This window comes from Athene noctua, chromosome 4 (assembly GCF_965140245.1).
Source record: "Athene noctua chromosome 4, bAthNoc1.hap1.1, whole genome shotgun sequence".
Lineage (NCBI taxonomy): Eukaryota > Metazoa > Chordata > Aves > Strigiformes > Strigidae > Athene > Athene noctua.
In genome coordinates, this window is record NC_134040.1 from 26,096,247 (window position 1) to 26,114,712 (window position 18,466).

Here is an 18,466-nt window from a genome sequence, read left to right on the forward strand (position 1 = left end):
TTACTCCCACCTCTAAGAACACAAGTTACATTTGCACAAGAATGGGCTGTGACTTTTTTTTTCCTGCTTCTAAAAGATGAGTTTTGGTGAACTCAACATCCTGGAAGGACAAAGCCTGCTGCTGATCAGCCATAATACTGTATAAATGAAGGCACTGAATACCAGTGAGCACCCCCTTAGCAACACATCCTATGACAACCTTAGAAATGTCTTATTTTTAACCTGAGAGTAAATGTTGTCACAGGAAACAATTAAGGTGAGCAGGTAAGTAGCAGACAGGGATATGGGAAGATAAAGGTTTACCTGAGAGACAGTTGACAGGTATCAGAAAAACAAACAGTCCAATACTGAAGTGGTTTGGAGGAGTCCCTGTAGAAAGGAAGAAGCTGCCCTGCAGAAAGGGCCTGCTCACTCAGCAGAGGCTTGTGATGTACAAATGGCAAACAGCTGAACTCAGATGATCTGAGAACTGCTCTCATCTGTCACGGACTTCCCAGGTCATGCTATCTGTTTCTGCCCCCTGAAATCCTCATTTTAGAATAGTAATATGACAACCTTTATGTTTTGTAAGTCCTTGTAAATTCTATGGATTAGAATCACTTAAAAAGTGATCAGTATTTTTAATTACTATATTACACTGTCCTGTAACCCAGCTAGTCTCTCTCAAAAGCCAAACAATCTAGCTCAATTACTAATTTATTATGGCAGTACCCCATCTTTTGTAAGCAATGCTGTTCAAAATGTCTTCTTTAACTCTGTTCTCAATATACAATTTCATTGTTTATGGTTCCACATGAAGCACAAAAATCAAACTGCTCTTCGGTACATCAATTTTTTAACACATTAAAAAGATAGCATGACATGATATTGAGTTTCCAATAAAACTCCATTCAATTTAAACAGATGTAGAGAAGGACCTTCTTAAGCTTTTAACCTAAAAAATTCACCATCAACAGTAACATAATGTGTGCAAGTAGCCACAACCTTGTCTATGCAATTGATGTATTAGTCTGTATTACTTATTCAAGTAGCATCTGTTCTGTTTCTAGGCATTACAAGTATTGCCAGGAAGAGATATCTCTTACTGCACATTTTTTTTCAGACTTGTTTTCTTACATCTGGACTTCCTGAAACAATTAGTGGAGTAAGGGGATGGAGAATGTTAGAAGTGGAAGACTAGTTTTAGCTCCAAGCTGAAACCAACTTTTCATCATTCCTTGTGACAGGTGTAATAATGACAGAGCGGTTGATTTCTTTTGTTTGGGGGATTTGATCAGCAAACTATTTCAAATGTGATTTTCTTCAGAGATCATTTGCAAATTGCTTCTTCCACTGCCCTTATCAGAAACAAATACCAGCATAATGCTGAAGTCCAGAACATAATATGCTACACCAGAAAAATAGGGTCAGAATTTGCACTTAGCCCCTCAGGGACACACAGGGTTTAAAAGGCTAACACATCAGTTTATAGATGACTCTTGGTAGCAAAAGGAAAGTTGATTTTGTTTCCCTCCCACCTACCTCTCACAAAACACATTTTCCAGTTAGTCCTCTCATATACTTGACTAAAAGAAGTAGTAATTTATTTTGAGCAGATATTGCATACTATTAACTCTAAAAATATGAGGCAAACAGAATAATTGGAGCTGTATGGTAATTACCTTCTACAGTTGATGCACCCACAGGACAATGCTCTTGTTCAGGAATTACGGGCAGTATCTTTGTGGTCTGTGCAGTAAGTGGACTCTCTTGTTTGCTGGTTTTCACTATTAAAAGTTAAAATAATTTTCATCCATATTATTAAACTGCAAATACATCTGCAGAGTGCTAAATATTGAATCTGCTAGCTCAAAAATAATTGAGACCTATCTGAACACAAGGCGGAGGTGGACAGTCAGTTTTTCAGTGGGATTTCAATGCCTAGAGATGCAGATACATGTCAGGAACTCCTGAAAGCACTAACCATGTTTTGTATCCTGTCCCTGATCATCCATATTCTGCAAACCTTCAAATGGGTTTCTACTGAGTTCATAACAAGAGAATGAACTGGGATTAACTACATCCCTTCTCCACTGACTATATCATTTGGGCTTCTCTCTTTACAGATGCAATTTAAAATTAGAGTTTGGATCTTGGAAATTAAGAAACCGAATATGAAAAGCAAAGTTAAAATAAAACTGGGGTAGTTTTAAAAATAGCAATGGATCTTGTTTTGCCCTCAGGATGAACCTGGAGAGAAGGGGAATGTAGGCTGATACTCCCTTCAGAGCCTGTGTTCTGCATGCATTCAAATTGAGCAGAGAAATGGCCCCTTTTGCATCAGTGCTCTATGGAAAGCATACAAGGGGCTATGAAAAGCTCCCTAAAATTACCTACATCCTATAGATTTTATCTTCCCATCTGAAAAATAAGGGAAAGCCCCAAAATGGTAATAAGGTTTCACATTTTTCTCTGGAAATGTTTCTTCTCAGAAACATGTAAATCTGTGTTAAATATTAAATACTATTACAAGCTTTGCTTTTCCCAGCATTATTCATCTAAGTTGCAGAGGAAAAGAAAATTATTTTTCAGCTATGTCAGGAACTGAGAATAATCAGAATCAAATAGGTGATGCTTTATTTGGCCATCATTAAACAAATTTCTCCTTTCTTGGCTTTGCATCTATTTGCTGCTGTAGAATATGTATCTTGCATGTCCTCTTTGCTACAAAGAAAATGTATTGCAGAATACAAGGAGTGAGTGAATTCACTGGGATGCCAGGCCTGACACTACTGAGTCAGCATTTGCTTCTGTTTCCAAACCGTCAACTAACCTGAAGCTGTAGCAACACATAAGAGAGATGGCAGAATTTTGCCTGTTTCCCCTAATCTTGTAGGAGAGGAGCTGTTATTTTAATCAGATAGCAAGAAAAGAATACAGGAATTCAAATGACTTAAAGGAAATTTGTCTTGTTGTTTCTTATGTGCAAATTACAGCTGTCAAATGCTATGAATGCCACAAAATCTAAACAGTTCAGAAAACAACTGCAGGTCAGAAACCCTGGGGTTTTATTCTCTGAGTCCTGGATGTCACCATGATCCTGCAATGTCCTTCTTTCAGGATGAATTATAAAATTACTATCAATCAGAATTAAATTTGCGTTACTGTGAGCCCAACAAGTCAGTCAAGTAATCCTGTATCTGTATCCTAAAATGTAATGAACCAAACTGTGATTGCATGAGCCAAGGGAGTATCACTGAAAATGAAAGTATACCATTCGAGCAACATAGAACAAGGCATTATGTTTCAACTAAGGTTGTCCACATAGAGTGTAGAGTAATAACATGATGATATTAAATACATGATTCCCTGTCTGCACAGTCCCATTCTAGCATAGGAATGGGAGCAAGCCTTTTTTTTTTTTCAGAATAGGCCTTATGCTGCTTTCAAAATAGGATAAAAATAAACAAGGAATGTCATTCTTATGCTAGAAAAAGACGGTCTAAAAGGGAATTTATAGTGATAGACTTCTAGTAATATAAATTGACATTTAAGTATAACCTGTATAATTATAGTAATGAAATTTCTGCTATGAAAAAACCCTGCTAGGCAGATTCAGTCTAAGTATTAAACACCCTGATTTATGCAATCTGTTTCCTGTGCAACTTTTTATTTTTTTAATAATGTAGCGTACTGTTCGCACACACTCGCTGCTCCCAACAAGTAATTCTGTGCTGTGTTCCCAGGCTTATTTTGGGGGGGATATAGCTATATGAGAATAGCTATACTTAATCTGTTACGGGTAGTGGAAAAGGTACTAAAGTGGTTTAGGGAAAGTGGGCTCAGGAGAAGTTATAACCGCAGGGTAATTATAGCTGCCTTCCCTTTCTCTGGAACTGAGGCTGATTTAAGCAGTAAAATGCACATGACAGTTTGGCAGTTTCTATCTGGGTTCTTTTAAAACACTGTGGGGAATACTGTCTAGTCCTCCTAATTGCTATTATTAATTTATTAAGTTCTTGCAAAACCTCTTCTACTGCCTCTTCGATTTGAGAAAGCTCCTCAAAGAAATTCTTGCAATCAAAGTCTCTTATGTGGGAATCTCTCTAAGATTCTCTGTCATGAACACACAAAGCAAGGAATTGACTTTTCTTCTATGAATTATTTTCCATGTGCTACTACTATCAAATTCTATTTGATACAAAAATGCTCTGTGTCTGGAAATACAGACCATCCACTTAAAGAGTACTTACTTCTCGCACTACAGAAAAAGCATCCTCTTTCCGTTTTCCTGTGGCTGCATTTAAGGACAACTGTACTTTGTCAATTCATACCATTCAAGGGACTGTTTTACATAAACGCAATGGCAGGACCACATCCAAAGTCTAGAAAACGCATTCTGTACAGCCTATGCACTAATGTCTCCGTTTTTTGGCTTAACACCACAGACAGTGGTTAGTCAACATTTATGACCAGAATGCTTTAAAGCCCCCCTATCCTCAGTACATGGACTCAATTCTTTGTAGTACCGTGAATTTGGAAGGCTGTAACTTAAATCCTACTCTAGAGAACATACTATACATTTTTCCTCCTTTCCTCTGGCCACCAGACTTAATGGTAATGGTTCATGGGCACAGAGTCACTAACAGTTTCACAAAATTAGCACCCATGCTGTAAATTATCTTTTTGTAGGACCACAGTTATATTAAGACAATAATTTCCTGAGTTTACCCAGGAAATCATCCTCATTCTGGAAGTATAGGTTTCTTTCTTTTTCTTCCCTTATCCTTTCTGAACTTTGGATAACCTTTTAGTAATATCTATACATCTTTTCAGCTATATGATATACTGTCACATCCTCTCAGATATATAGTTGTTTAGTCGTTACGGTGTTTCCAGGGTGGTTATATCGTCTTCAGTGGACCTCAATGTTTTGTTTCAAGATTCCAAGCTATGCACTAATGATAGTGAAAAGATTAGCAAGGGCTGTTGAAGAAGTCATCCATAGCTATTTATAATCCATTATCACAGTAGCAAATCTTAAATTTAGCATCTATGGAAAGAATAAACTCTTTTTATATAGTCTTGATTCCAATTTAAATTATGTTAGTATAAACTGGGGAAATTGACTGCACTGACTGGAATTATGGTGTATGAAATCAAGGAATTTCATATTAAAATAAAACTCATTACAGCAGTTCATAGAACTAAGCATCTTTCTAGGTTAAACGTATAGATTGAAGTGGGACAAATATAAAAGTGATAATGACAGACCAATAAGGGATTCCTGTTCTCTTCAGTGAAATCTAGTAAAACTGATTTGAATTTCCATAAAACTCCATTATCAAAAATGCCTTTGGATAGACAACATTAAAAATGCCATGTGAACATACTGATAAAACAGGTATGGTGTTAGTGAAGCTACTCAAGACAAAAGATGTCAGAAAGACAATTCCTTTCCTGTGGGACGAAAATAATGAGCTCATAAATATATCTTAGAGGTAGCCAGTGCTTTAAAAGCGAGGAGCATAAATTTTACTCGCAGGAGAGTTCAGACAGACAAGGAGCTATTCGCTCTTTTCTAGGTAAAATTGAAATGCCATGAGTTACTGAGTTGTAGAGAGGAATTACTGAGTCTCCTCTTAACTCCTGAAGAACTAACAAGACAAAGAGTGAAGTACCCAAGCCTAGACAAATATAAAACCATTTTTTTATTTGCTGGCTTTTTAGTTATTCTTGTTTTGGAGGGAAGTTGGTTTGCCATTCAGAGCTATTATTCTATGTGTTCACATTATTTTTTTTAAGATAGAGCTCCCTTCGTGAAACCAGAATCCATGGAATTTATTAAAGCATATGACTCTTTGATTAATATCTGTAACACTCGAGCTATAGCTCCTAATTTCCCCTCACAGAGATTTGTTATCAAATTGTAATTTCTGGAACCAAAACTTTGAGTTTATCCATGTCATTTAATTGATCTGTGCTAAACATTCTACAATCTCAGAAGACCACACTTTAATTCCTATCCGAAACAAAAAAATTACACTTTGAGATAATTTTTTGCTAGAAATAGGCTACAGAGTGCCAGCAGAGCCATTCTCTGAGTCCTGCTACAGCCATACATTCCATCCTTTGGTAGCAGATTTTATCAAGGGTCATAAACACACAGAGCATACATATACATATGTACATGTCTGTATAGTTTCCATACACACACAAAGCACTCAGCTGCCCAACCTTAAATGTGGCACACAACATGACCAAAAATTAAAAGGAGGTAAAAAGTCATTAATGCAAGACATTTGGAAGACTGGGAGAAGCATTCCCACATGATATAAATTAGTCGTCTTATAGTTTTATTGTCACAATTATTTCTTTATGATATAAAAATGTTTCCATAAAATAAGCCAGATCAAATTTGTGTAGGATCAAGGTAACTCTGAAATAAACCTGAAGCATCCCTTGACAGGAAATACTTCAAAGGTCTTTCTTGACCTCCTCATGACTCAAGATTTGTTGGAGTTTTATTTTATATTACTTACCAGGAAAAGGATGAATTTTAGTAGCAGATATGGTTCTTCTTGCATGCCTGGAACCCTTTCTTCTTAGAATAGTAGAAATGAATGTTGCTACTCTGTGTTTACAATCTGTTTTAAACAAAATGTGTTATCCTCAGCTATAGATACAGCACTGATTAGAAGGAAAACTGGTAAACCCCTTATTCTTAAATTGTTGAACACCTTCCATGAAAAAACAGGAAGGTTTTGAAATAAGTGATGAGGAAAACCAAGGGCAACATGTTTTATATTTCCCTGAATGAAATTTTCTGTAAATTCCATTTAGGTTTGGCCCTCTTAAATTTTTCCTTCCCTTTTCTATACCGTGTACCTTGAACAAATTCTGGAAGGTTATCCAAAAAGTACATGTTCTAGTACTGTCCTAGGAAGCTGACAGATTCTTTACAAGTGTGGAGTGTTCGTCTTTGGAAGCACAGTTTGAGAGCAAGCTCTACACCACTCAGAGTGAAAAAGAAAGAGCTGGGTTGAACACCTCTGACTGCTCCTCAGCACCCAATTCATAATCTCCTCAAGTCTTTCCATCCTTCTGCTGCTCTCTTAATACTGTGCTCTTGGTGGGGTTATTGCAGATGATTGTGCAGCTGTTATGGTTAGCTCTGTTCTAAAATGACAGCAGCTCAGGGCTCAGCCAGCTTCTGATGACAGGCTCATTCCAATTCTATGTAACAGAATTGATTTTTATCTTTTTGTTTTGAGAACACTAGAAAACTTCAGCTTTAAGAAATTCATTAAATTAGCATTATTTAGGTCATGATTTTTTAATGAATAACCAGTGGAGATCTAATGCACTGAAGCCCTAAGTATGCACTGTAATGGTTAATGTCAAAGGAAGCTCTGGAAGTGGTCGTATGACAAGAGTGGAAACAAAAAGGCAAAAGGACTAATTTCTAATTTAGCTCCTTTGTCATGGATCAGTTGTAACCTCCACCAAGTTTATCTGGATATTTTATTTTATGCACTCATGGAAATAATTAATGTTTCAGAGTCTGCCTAGCAGAATGTCTTGCAAGGTCTCAAGAGGAAATGAATAATTCCATATTTCTTAACAGTTTTCAGTGGTGCTCAGAAATTAAGAGTAAAACTACTAACTGAACTATGACTGGAAAAATTCTTAGCAGCTGTTTTAGTCACATACTAGTATTTCTGCTGTGTTCTTTGGGCACCACTGAGAAAAAGCAGTATGTAGACCTGCAATTAGAGGTGGCATCATAATATATACACACAAGGAATACAACCCTTAAATCTGATTTTTATGCACCTTGTCTTTTTATAAGTAACATACTAATGTTGTTTATAATTTTTATATTATAAATGTAACTAATAAAACCACTATTCCTCTACTAACATAAAATGTATTCTAGAAGCAAACCAGTAATTGGAAGCCTCAAAAGGGCATCTTTTCCTCCAGCTTTTGTCCATGACAATTCTGAAAAACATGCATTTAACAGAAAACTGATGTTTCAGATTAAAGGCAGTAAATCATTAATCATCACTACTAATATTTCTGCATTAAAAATTGTATGTTATGACTCAAGCATAGAAAATCATACTTATGACAATTATAGGTAGCTTTCAAATTACAAATAAAAATCCTTTAAATTAGAGCATTTAATATCCCACTTGTAAAGACCTAATTTACACTTTATGGGATTTTTACATACATAAAATAGGTCTCAAAAATTGGTTCTAGTAGTAAGTAAAAGATCATGTATTGTAACCAAGATGGGTAAGGAGTTTCTTTAATCATTTGGGGAGGGACACATATTTGTAATTTTAAGCAACTATTTTGCTTATTCATTAAAGATATATGCATGAAATATTTACATTATGCAAAAAAAAATCACAGAAACATTTTGTGTGTGGGCACTCTTCTTCCTTGTGTTCAGTTATGATTAAAGCTAGACTCCTATTGCTCTTTCATTACAAAACTGCCTGTGGATACAGTAAGGATGATCAGGGGAATGGATATGGCTTATCAATTGTTTATTACCCCTGTGACCAAGGTCTCCTTTCAGCAGCTCTGGACTACAAGGGGAATGGACATCTGCCTGGTAACAGCAACTAAATGCTGGTTGTCCAGAGGCTTTCTGCCCATTCAGGGCTGATGCAGGCAGAAAGTCTCAGCAAACTGCTGTGCAAAGCATCTAAAAGCTATTATTTCAGGTAACAGGTGAACTAACACTCTTTTCATGCTGATGAAATAGAGTGTGCTCCCTGTACCTCCCTCCACCTCTAACTTGGGATGAAAAACAAGGACCAGCAGCTGACAAGCAGTCTATTTTCTGCATTGTTTTTGTGCAGAGAAATTTATCTTGATTACTTAAAAGTCTCAAGCTCAGGGTACTCCTACGCTTATTCTTGCTTTCTTCACTGTATATTGCTAGAAGAAATACTGATTTCATCCTATATCCCATGTGAATTGCATAGGAAGAGCCTGTCTTGGCTGGTGAAGGCATTCTGTAAAAGCAATTGTTTCAGTCTCTGAACTAAAGACAAGTTCTTTCACAGCAAAGTTTTAATCACTTGGAATAGTCAATAATATTGATTCAGAAATCACAGCAGTATTTTCTTTGCTAAAATAACAGCAAAGAGAAGAAATGTTATTTGGGCTTAATTCATCTCTGGGGTTAAGAAGGCACAGCTTGGTTGACCTGTATGCAATTACACCACTGCTGAATTTAGATAACCAGGTTTTAGGACATTTGAGTGCATATGTCCTCATGTCTATCCTGTAATTTTTCTTGACCATGACCTAGATGAATCATCTTGAGGAAGGAAAGGGTATTTTGATCTGCTTATATTTCTGCTTAAGATCTTTAACAAGGTTCATCTGTAATTGTTTTTCTACTGGAATCAGTCTGAAACCAGAAGTTTGTATCACCAAAGATCATAGGCCACCAAGCATCTGTCAAAAAAAACCTTATTTCATTCACCATCAATAAACCTGGATTTACATCCACAATTCAGAGGTGAGAGGTGATAATATCAATCATCTGAGTATTTCAGTCTCTCTATAAAAAGCTTTTACCATATTACAATTAAAATATTGGTGTCTGAACCACATTAATAATCAACAGCTTTGTCATTGTAAATTAATACATTTTTCATTGCACAGAAATTTAAATTCATGTAGATTAACTTTTAGTTACTTACAGTTTTGTTCATTTTCTTGGACTATTTTGTAGATGACAACTGAAATAGTAAACACAAAAACTACTGGAATCATAGTGAGCCAAATGATCTTCGTCATACACATTGGATCTGTCCATAAAATGTAGAAGAGAGAAAAGGAAGCAGGAAATCACTGACAGAGAAAAGCAGAACATTTGATCTTGTTAGGTTTTGGACCATGCCTACCCCCACAGATAAAAATTTAAAACAACAGAGAAGATTATGCCTTTTTCTTTCAGCTTGATTTGTTTGAAATGGCATTTCCTGTCTAGAATTTAGCTTCTTTTTCACCTGTATTTATCTCCCTGTGTCTAAAATAGTTACATGTAGCTAAGTGAATGAAAACGTTTCCTCTTTGTATAAACTGCTATATGCAACTCAGCCAAGAAGAAAATGCTTCAGAGATCAATGTTTATATTTAATATATAATGTCCTCGTTGTTTGGATGGAGCACAGAAGGAATTGGTCCACTGTCCAACACAGGCCTCTACTGCCATTCTCAACCTCCTGGCTCATCTTCCTCTATAGGAGAAAGTAAGATTCTACATATAGGAATTTTCTTATCTAAAAGTGAAAAAATGCCACCAACTGGACACCTCTAGGAGTTCTTTTAACTAGAGCTGCCTTGGGGGAGAATCAGCATTTGACTGGTTGTAGGAGGTAGGCTGCTCTTTTGGACAACAGCTGCTGCAGAAATGCGCCCACATTCCACAGGGAATTAGTTCAGTATCGAGTACAAGCCAGGACTACATACCACAGAGAAAGGATGTGGTGAACTTTACTCCCTAGCTGCTTGAAAGACCTTTCAAGCTTCTTTGGCAGCTGCATGTTAATGCATACCTTATTGTTGTCAAATAACTATTTTAGAAAACAACTATGTTACTGTTACTCATATAAAATCAAATTACAGACTATAGCCAAAGGACTGTTTTAATTTCCTTGACTTAGAATAGTATAATTAGACCTACATCAACTTCCCTTGTGTATCTTCTCCACTGAGAAGTCATGAGGTAGCTGCCAATAACCCCATGGCTCTTTGAGGTAAGCACAGCTCATCCCTCCTAATTCAGAACTAAAAATATCTTTTATACAGCCATTTAGGCTCCTTTCAAACAGAGTACTCTACCTCATCTTGCAGTGACTTCTAAGGACTTGTACCCTGCTTAGTAAAAACACCTCTTTAGCTTTGTTTTGAAGTAAATAGAAAAAATATGCAGGGTTAACTTTTATTGTTAATTTGACATAACTACTTCCCAGGTGAATCACCTTTAGCAAAGGGTGGGTAGATCATAGTTTTGACACAAGCTAGCAGGCCGAAGTTACAAACTATCCTCCTCTTGTAGCTAGAGCTACCAACTATAAAAAACCTCAGCTGCCCTCTCTTCTCTAGGATTTTACCTGGACTTATTTAACATAGGTTTAGCCAACTCCAAACCAGATATCTTTCCAGCAAAGGTACAGCATAAAATGCATTTGCCATACAAAACTAAATGAATGCAATAATTCAGCAAATCCCAGATGGCAAGTGTTGCATATAGGCAGGCTGGAAGCCCTGACCGTGGTCAGGCAATCAGCCAAAAAACTCCAGCAGCATAAAGGGAAATTTAAAAAGCTGACAGACTGTCCTCTGGGAAAACTAAGCCTAGTTCCTCCGAAGATTTCTCTTTCGAGTGTACTGTAATAAGGCTGTATAGTAGGATATTGCAGTACAACATTAAGAAAAGTCAAACCTGTCTACTGGTTCTTCTGCCACTGAAGTTAACAGGAATTTTTAAATTTACCTCCAAGAGAACAGGCTTATGTCATTAACAGAGAAGAGAGAATTAAAAAGTAATTCCAAGGTTTGTCACACATGTGATTTTTGAGTCTGTCACCACTAAACAAAAAAATGTATAGACGCTTACTTTGCTGTGTTGCTTCTAGGAAAAAAAAAAAGCCCCAGCTAAACCTGCTTTAAGTCACTATGAAAACTATCAGTTGCCTACTAAAAAGAGTCTTTTACTAAGGGGTGCTCAAAATTGTATTCTGTTTTTGTGAAATACTTAAATATTTTCAAATGGCTGCTGAAAGCAGAGAACTACCTACTGGAGATTTTTTGCAAGATTGATATTGTTTCTGGTTTGATTTCCATTCTGACTCTCCTTTGTAACTTACATTTCACGTAAGACTTCAGTTGCAGTGAAATATTTATACAGTCATTTTGGTCTTCCATCATTGCCACTAGACAGGAATGATTTAGGTATTCTCCAGCTGCATTTCTTCCTCCAACTATAGAATTGTTGATCTGGATTTCCAGCATGTAGTAAATATTATGCTCTCCTTCTTCTTTCTCAGAAACCATAGTGAGATTAAAATATTTATAAAAATAAATAACATCTTCTGTTTTCACTTCAAGTGAGCCTTTTGCATTTGGAAATAAAAATTAAAACAAAATTATTACATAATATGTGATAGACAAAGAGACAACTCTCAGAAAGAACAATAAAATAAATCCTCTGTCTCATTTGCAAAAACATACAGTTGGCTTTTACATTATTGACTATGATAAAATGGACAAAAGGATACTATGTAAAGTGATTCTGAACAGATCTGAAAAGTATTGATTATCTATACAAAATGTATTTCCCCTGCAAATCATAGCCCCTTTTTTGCTTTACTCCCAGCTTTGGAACTTTTCGGGTTTTTTGTTGTTTTGTTATCTGTTGTCAAAGATAACAGACAAAAGTCAGGCTATGATAAAAAATAAAAACCAAGCAAAAGGCATATGATGACAGAGATTTGAAGTGTGCATCTAGTCTATCTGCTATCAGTTGCAGAAGCTCCTTATTTTACCTCAAACCACACAAGCTGTGAGACTCAAAAAATGTTAATAAGAAACCTAGGTAGGTGAGACATTGTCAAATTGTTACAGTTGTATAGGTATGAGAACAGAGTTTGTCCACACGTTTTGTTTTGTTATTTTCCATCTTTGTTAAGACAGCTATTTTGTAAGAAGAAAATTATGCAGTTGGAAAAGAACTGCATTTCTTATATTCAGGACTTGGCTTGTTACCCCTGTTGCTGACAACGTCAGGAAAACAAAATTCAGGAGCATCCTCTTTCCAAAAATTTTCCAGATACTTTGTAAGTGTATATGGCACAGAAGGAATACACTGCTACTGCTCTGAAAAGATGTGAGTGTTACTGAACTCTTCTCTGTAGTGCTGTGCCAATCCTTCTTCAGTATTGCCTTCTATGAAGCACACAAGGCCATTTCAGATACTGCACACTTGTAGATATCATAGACTACAAGCACGGAAATGGTGATTTCTTGTATAGCTGCCATCTGAATAGTTACTATCTTTGAATTAGTTCTTCAGACACTTGCTCACAACCTATCTTCATATAATATCAGAAATCTACATGTAGAGTTCCGCAATGACATTTAAAAGCAAATTTAGCGTGAAAACTGAACAGAAACTACAACTCCTTAAAAATAAATGAAATACTTTAGAAAATTTAGCAAGATTAAAAGAATAAAGATGGGGATATAAGAGCATTTGTAAAAGCCAGATGGCAGAGGTCAAATTTGCAACATAAATATTCCAGACACCACTGGATAAGGCGCTCTTTTCTTGCAGTACCCTCCTTCGAGACCAAGACAAAGCCTCCTGAAAATAATTACACACACCTGACCAATTTTATACAAGATTCAAAAAGAAAAGAAATTGGTATTTTTCTACCAACGTGTTTCACTGACAGCCAGGAATGAATGCCACTGAGAATCTGGCATATAAACCTGCATTTTCTAGCCATGCAAAGACAAGCTAAAAAAAGCATTGTTCATAGATTTGCAAAGACCATGGAGAACCAGCAGCATATTATAACTTTCTTTTAACTTCCAAATAAAACCATGTCTTTTATGTTGTAATAAAAATTAAGTATTTCTCTTCCCTTACTTACTTTTTTTAACTTCTGACCCTGATCCTCGATGATCAACATTCACATCTCTCTTGGATTCACACCCTGTGTGTTTAGTATGGGACTGTTGTTCCCTCCTGGAGGACTGGCAAATACATGGAATATTTTGGAGATTGGAATGATTCACAATGGCCTTCAGTAAAATAGTCTGGTTTTCTCTTCTTTGTTGTACTGATCTTTTGCAAGAATTGTTAAAAGTACAAAGTGGAAAAGTGGTGTTATTTGCTGAACAGGTATCCATGCATGACACAATTACAGTGTTAGCTGAAAAAAAAAAAAAAAAAAGAAAAAGAAAAAAAAAAAGGACCATATTACCAAGATACATGGACAAATATTAGAGGACACATGGACAATATGTGCATGGAAGCATCATGTAACAGAACCTTTAACTGTGTTACAATGAAACACACTTTCTTTCTTGAGGGTTATGGCAACATACTGAATGCGTCAACAAATGAGAGAAAGCAAGCACAGTCTTCCCATAACCTAGATGCTGGATTTCACTGCTGAATTGTATGAAAGCTCTTGTAATATTAACTTGAATTTGGTGGCATCTAGTCACATTCTTGTTTCAAAGCTGCTCCAGTCTGATTGTATTTGAAAAGAAGATGAAAGCACTCATGTTTGGAGGCGGAACTTAGTCCTGGAACTGCGCAGCTGCAACACACCAGTGCAGTTATGTTGTAAAAAAGGCATAATCAGAACAAAAACTTTCTTTCTATCACAACTTTCTTTCCTGGGCTGCATCAAGAGAAGTGTGGCCAGCAGGTTGAGGGAGGTGATTCTGCCTCTCTGCTCTGCTCTCATGAGACCCCACCTGCACCGCTGTCTCCAGCTCTGGGCCCCCAACATAAGAAGGACATGGACCTGCTTGAGTGGGTCCAGAGGAGGCCACAAAGATGTTCAGAGGGCTGGAGCACCTCCCTGATGAGAACAGGCTAAGAGAGTTGGGGCGGTTCAGCCTACAGAAGGCTCTGGGGAGACCATATAGCAGCCTCCCAGTACCTAAAGGGGTCTACAGGAAAGATGGGGAGGGACTCTTTACCAGGGACTATAGGGATAGGATGAGGGGTAATGGTTTTAAACTGAAAGAGGGTAGATTTAGATGAGAGAGATGGAAGAAATTCCTCACTGCAAGGGTGGTGAGACACTGGCACAGGTTGCCCAGAGAAGTTGTGGCTGCCCCCTCCCTGGCAGTGTTCAAGGCCAGGTTGGACGGGGCTTTGAGCAACCTGGTCTAGTGGAAGGTGTCCCTGCTCGTGGCAGGGGGATGGAATTAGATGGTCTTTAAGGTCCCTCCAACCCAAAGCATTCTACGATTCTATGACATTGAAACCACTCAGTGAAAACACACAGAAACACTGCTGAATACTCTAACCACACCCTTCACCTTCTCTTACAGTCAGTCAACAAACACAAATCTTAATATGACTATTAGTTTTGGAATTCATAGTCAAATTTCAGTACCAAATTGCTGTAGCTAGAGTATATTAATACAGTTCTGTCAAGTAGCAAAAACCACAGAGAATTAATCATTAATGAGTGTTAAAGCTGTCTTCCACATTAAACTAGGGCTTTATTGTACAAATCATGCATTTTTACAAGAGTTAATTTTGAACTATTTTTTCAGATGAAATAAAAAATTAAAAATAAAAAACTTCTGGGACCCCCATATGAAAGATGTATTTATGAATACAAATAACCACTTCCTGGAGTTGATGCAGCACTAGACTATAGTTTTGTAGCTGAGCTTCCAATTCTGTTAGTACCCTTGCATCTCTGTGAAGAGGAAATTTTGCATCTAACTGCCATCATGAGTAATTGGAGTAATATGTTCATAAATCCTTATGTATAGAGAGAAAAACATAGCCTTTAATTGTTCCAGTGCTCAGCTGCAACCTGACGGCTTCAGCAGGCCACCTGTGCTCACATAGCAGCAGGCTGACCTCAGAAACAGTTCAGCAAAGGATTTCAGACAGGATACAGAAATAAAATCTAAAATCCAATGCCAAAGTCAATTATCTTCACTTTAGTAACACTACATCAGAGAGTCATAAACTCCTTATAAAACATAATAAATTGAAATGTAAGATGTACATCCTATGCAGGTAAGAAAAGAATTAATTTTAATACAAAAAGGAAAAATGTCAGATAAAATTTAGGGCTTGGTCTTTCCCTGAGGCAAGACAAAACATTTTCCTCGAAACAATCTGACCCATGCAACCTGGAGTGGAACAGGCTCTCGAGGTCAAATTCTTCCGGTGGAAGGAGCCATTTTGTGCAGAGCTGCTCTGTGGAGGCGAGCGAGGAGTGGAAATTGAATGCTTACTCTCCTCTCATGGCAAGGTGTGGATGCATCTGGGCAACTAGTCTAAAACCACTGCTACAGCTTTCAAGGTCAATTAATGCTAATTCCCTGCCATACCCCTTTTACCAAGAAATTTGTACACGGACTTGGGAATCCGCCGAGTGTGCTGTGCAGCAGTCTGTGTACAGCACTATAAAGTCCATTTTGAACTTCACACGTGGGTAAACAGGCTCCAGAGCTGCCTGTGAGCCATGCTGTAGATATCTAAAAGGCATGTTACCTGGGTGGAAAAAATTTGAATGCTGTCCTGTTAGTGGGCCTCTTGAAATATCTCTACTGAGAAAACCATTCAAATTATGATCTAGCATCAGTAAAATTTATTTTCTTCCAGCTCAAAGGGCTGTGGACTTTCTAGGGAGGGGTATACTTTGTTGAACACTGTAAACAGAGCTGCAACACTGGGAAAGTTTGATTACATGGCAGAGAGCGAGCTGTACCCACAAGAGGCTTGCTCCTTACTGCAGGACAGGGAAGCACCCTCCCAAACGTAAACATCACCAGGGATGTGGAAAGGGTTTAGTGAAATCTGAACACAGATGGCCTGAAGAGTTAAGAGGATCACTGAGATGAAACCACGCAAAGTATCTTTAAGAAACTGCTGTATATTCAAAGATCTGTAACCCACGTGCTTAATGTTAGAAAGTTCTGTGATTAAGGAATTCCTTTATTAAGCCACTATTTGCAGGGTGTTTTTCCATAGAAAATCCAATTCCATTAAAATGAAATTAATTACTCTCTGATGTTTGACAGTAAGGTCAATGTTTTCTTCTAGTAATAGCCATGTCATTGTTTAGTTACAGCGTCTGTGCTAGCTAATACTTTGATTACTTCTGCATGGAGGTAAAACATTAATTGTTCCAACATCTGAAACTGACTCATCAGTTTTATGATATTTAAAAATTATGACAGCTTACCAACTTTGTTTATAAACTAAAAAACCTATTAATTATTTTTTAGTTACTGTCATGTTTATTCTTTGTGGTTAGTGAAAATAGAAATGTAAATATAAGTAACCTAATCTGGACATATTTTGACAGTCATTTTTTTCCAGAAATTTATGCTTCACAAATAATCTATTTTATGATGCCTGGGAATACACACTGTTTGTTACAGGGATGCTTTTTATTGTAACATTTATCTATTCAAAAGCTTACCTAGGAATGGATGTGACAAAACTTTTTTAGTACTAATTTATTTATGGATTTTTAAGAAAGCACTGAATGTATAACTTCCACACATATATTTTGCATTCATCCCAAATCCAGCATCAACCTTTAGGATCAACAATTTGTGTTGCATTTATGTTAAAATATTTACTTCATTCAGTTACATCTATTCTGCTTTACTTTTTTTCAGGTTACCACTGCATATCTCTTTCACAGACAGCATCTCATACCGGATACTAATTGTACAAAGTTTTTTAGGCATTTAAGTATAGAAACTTTTAAAATAAAAAGTTATTTTTTAAGACATGATACCTACTATAAAAGAACATACGGATTTTAACTACTTCTTTCATGATGAAGATAGTAAAAGTACAGTTGCATGGAAATAGTTAGCAAAAATTTTGCAGTCTATGTAAATGAATGACAAACTCCTTTCAAATTACCATATATCATTAACTCGGTTAAAAATCTAACAAAAAAGAAATCTATATGCTTTGCAAAGTCCACATGAGTACAGCATCCTAATCATCACTTTTAGGAAAACAAGTGCCAACTTCAGAATAAATAAAAAGCTATTTTAAAAGCCGATCACTCACCTTCATGGATTTTGAAAAATTCAGGTAAACACAAAATAAACATAATAATTATTACAAGTACTAATCTGAAGAGTTCTGATTTTCTCAAAAGCTGCTTGCCTTTCATGTCACCCATCTAGCACAGTGGTGGCAACTTCCTTCCTGGTTTAGGTTTTAACTTAGTACAGACTTTATGCAAAATAACATCTATTCATTTCCTTTCTCTAATACGACTTTCCTTTTTACTCCTCATTATGTTAAGTTGTAGAGAGTCAAGTTCTATCCCTACATGGCATAGATGAGGATGATTCAGATGAATATGCTGAAGATAAAACTCATATCCCACAATGAAAATAAGAGGAAAATCATGCACAGAAACTATTCATTTGGGGTAGTTTTGTTTTAGGAACATCATCCCCCTAATGGCCACTTTCATATACCTTCTAAACAGTAAATGAATCATCTTTGTGAATAAATTTTGTTCTCATTTGGCCAAGAAGATTTTAAAAAAATGAGTCAGGTCCTTATTATAAAAATGAGTCAGAACCATATGAGTCATATGGAGATTTTGTTGTTTTATTTATATACATATGCACTGGGGCAAGGGGGAAGACAATTTTATGTGATACAGAATCTTTAAGACTTTAATAGACTATTAACTAGATCATT

General features: G+C 36.6%; 1 protein-coding gene across 1 annotated transcript; it reads right to left on the reverse strand.

Annotated features, from left to right (window-relative positions):
• Window positions 1-1,286: 1,286 nt before the first annotated feature.
• On the reverse strand, window positions 1,287-17,965 carry TMEM156 (transmembrane protein 156; the record flags this gene model as incomplete). Its single annotated transcript, XM_074904228.1, is given in 8 exon segments — window positions 1,287-1,387; window positions 1,662-1,766; window positions 6,522-6,626; window positions 9,711-9,818; window positions 11,883-12,143; window positions 13,671-13,952; window positions 17,819-17,929; window positions 17,932-17,965. Coding segments are annotated over 8 exon segments (1,107 nt in total), but the record flags the coding sequence as incomplete, so codon positions are not given.
• Between the last annotated feature and the right edge of the window lie 501 nt (window positions 17,966-18,466).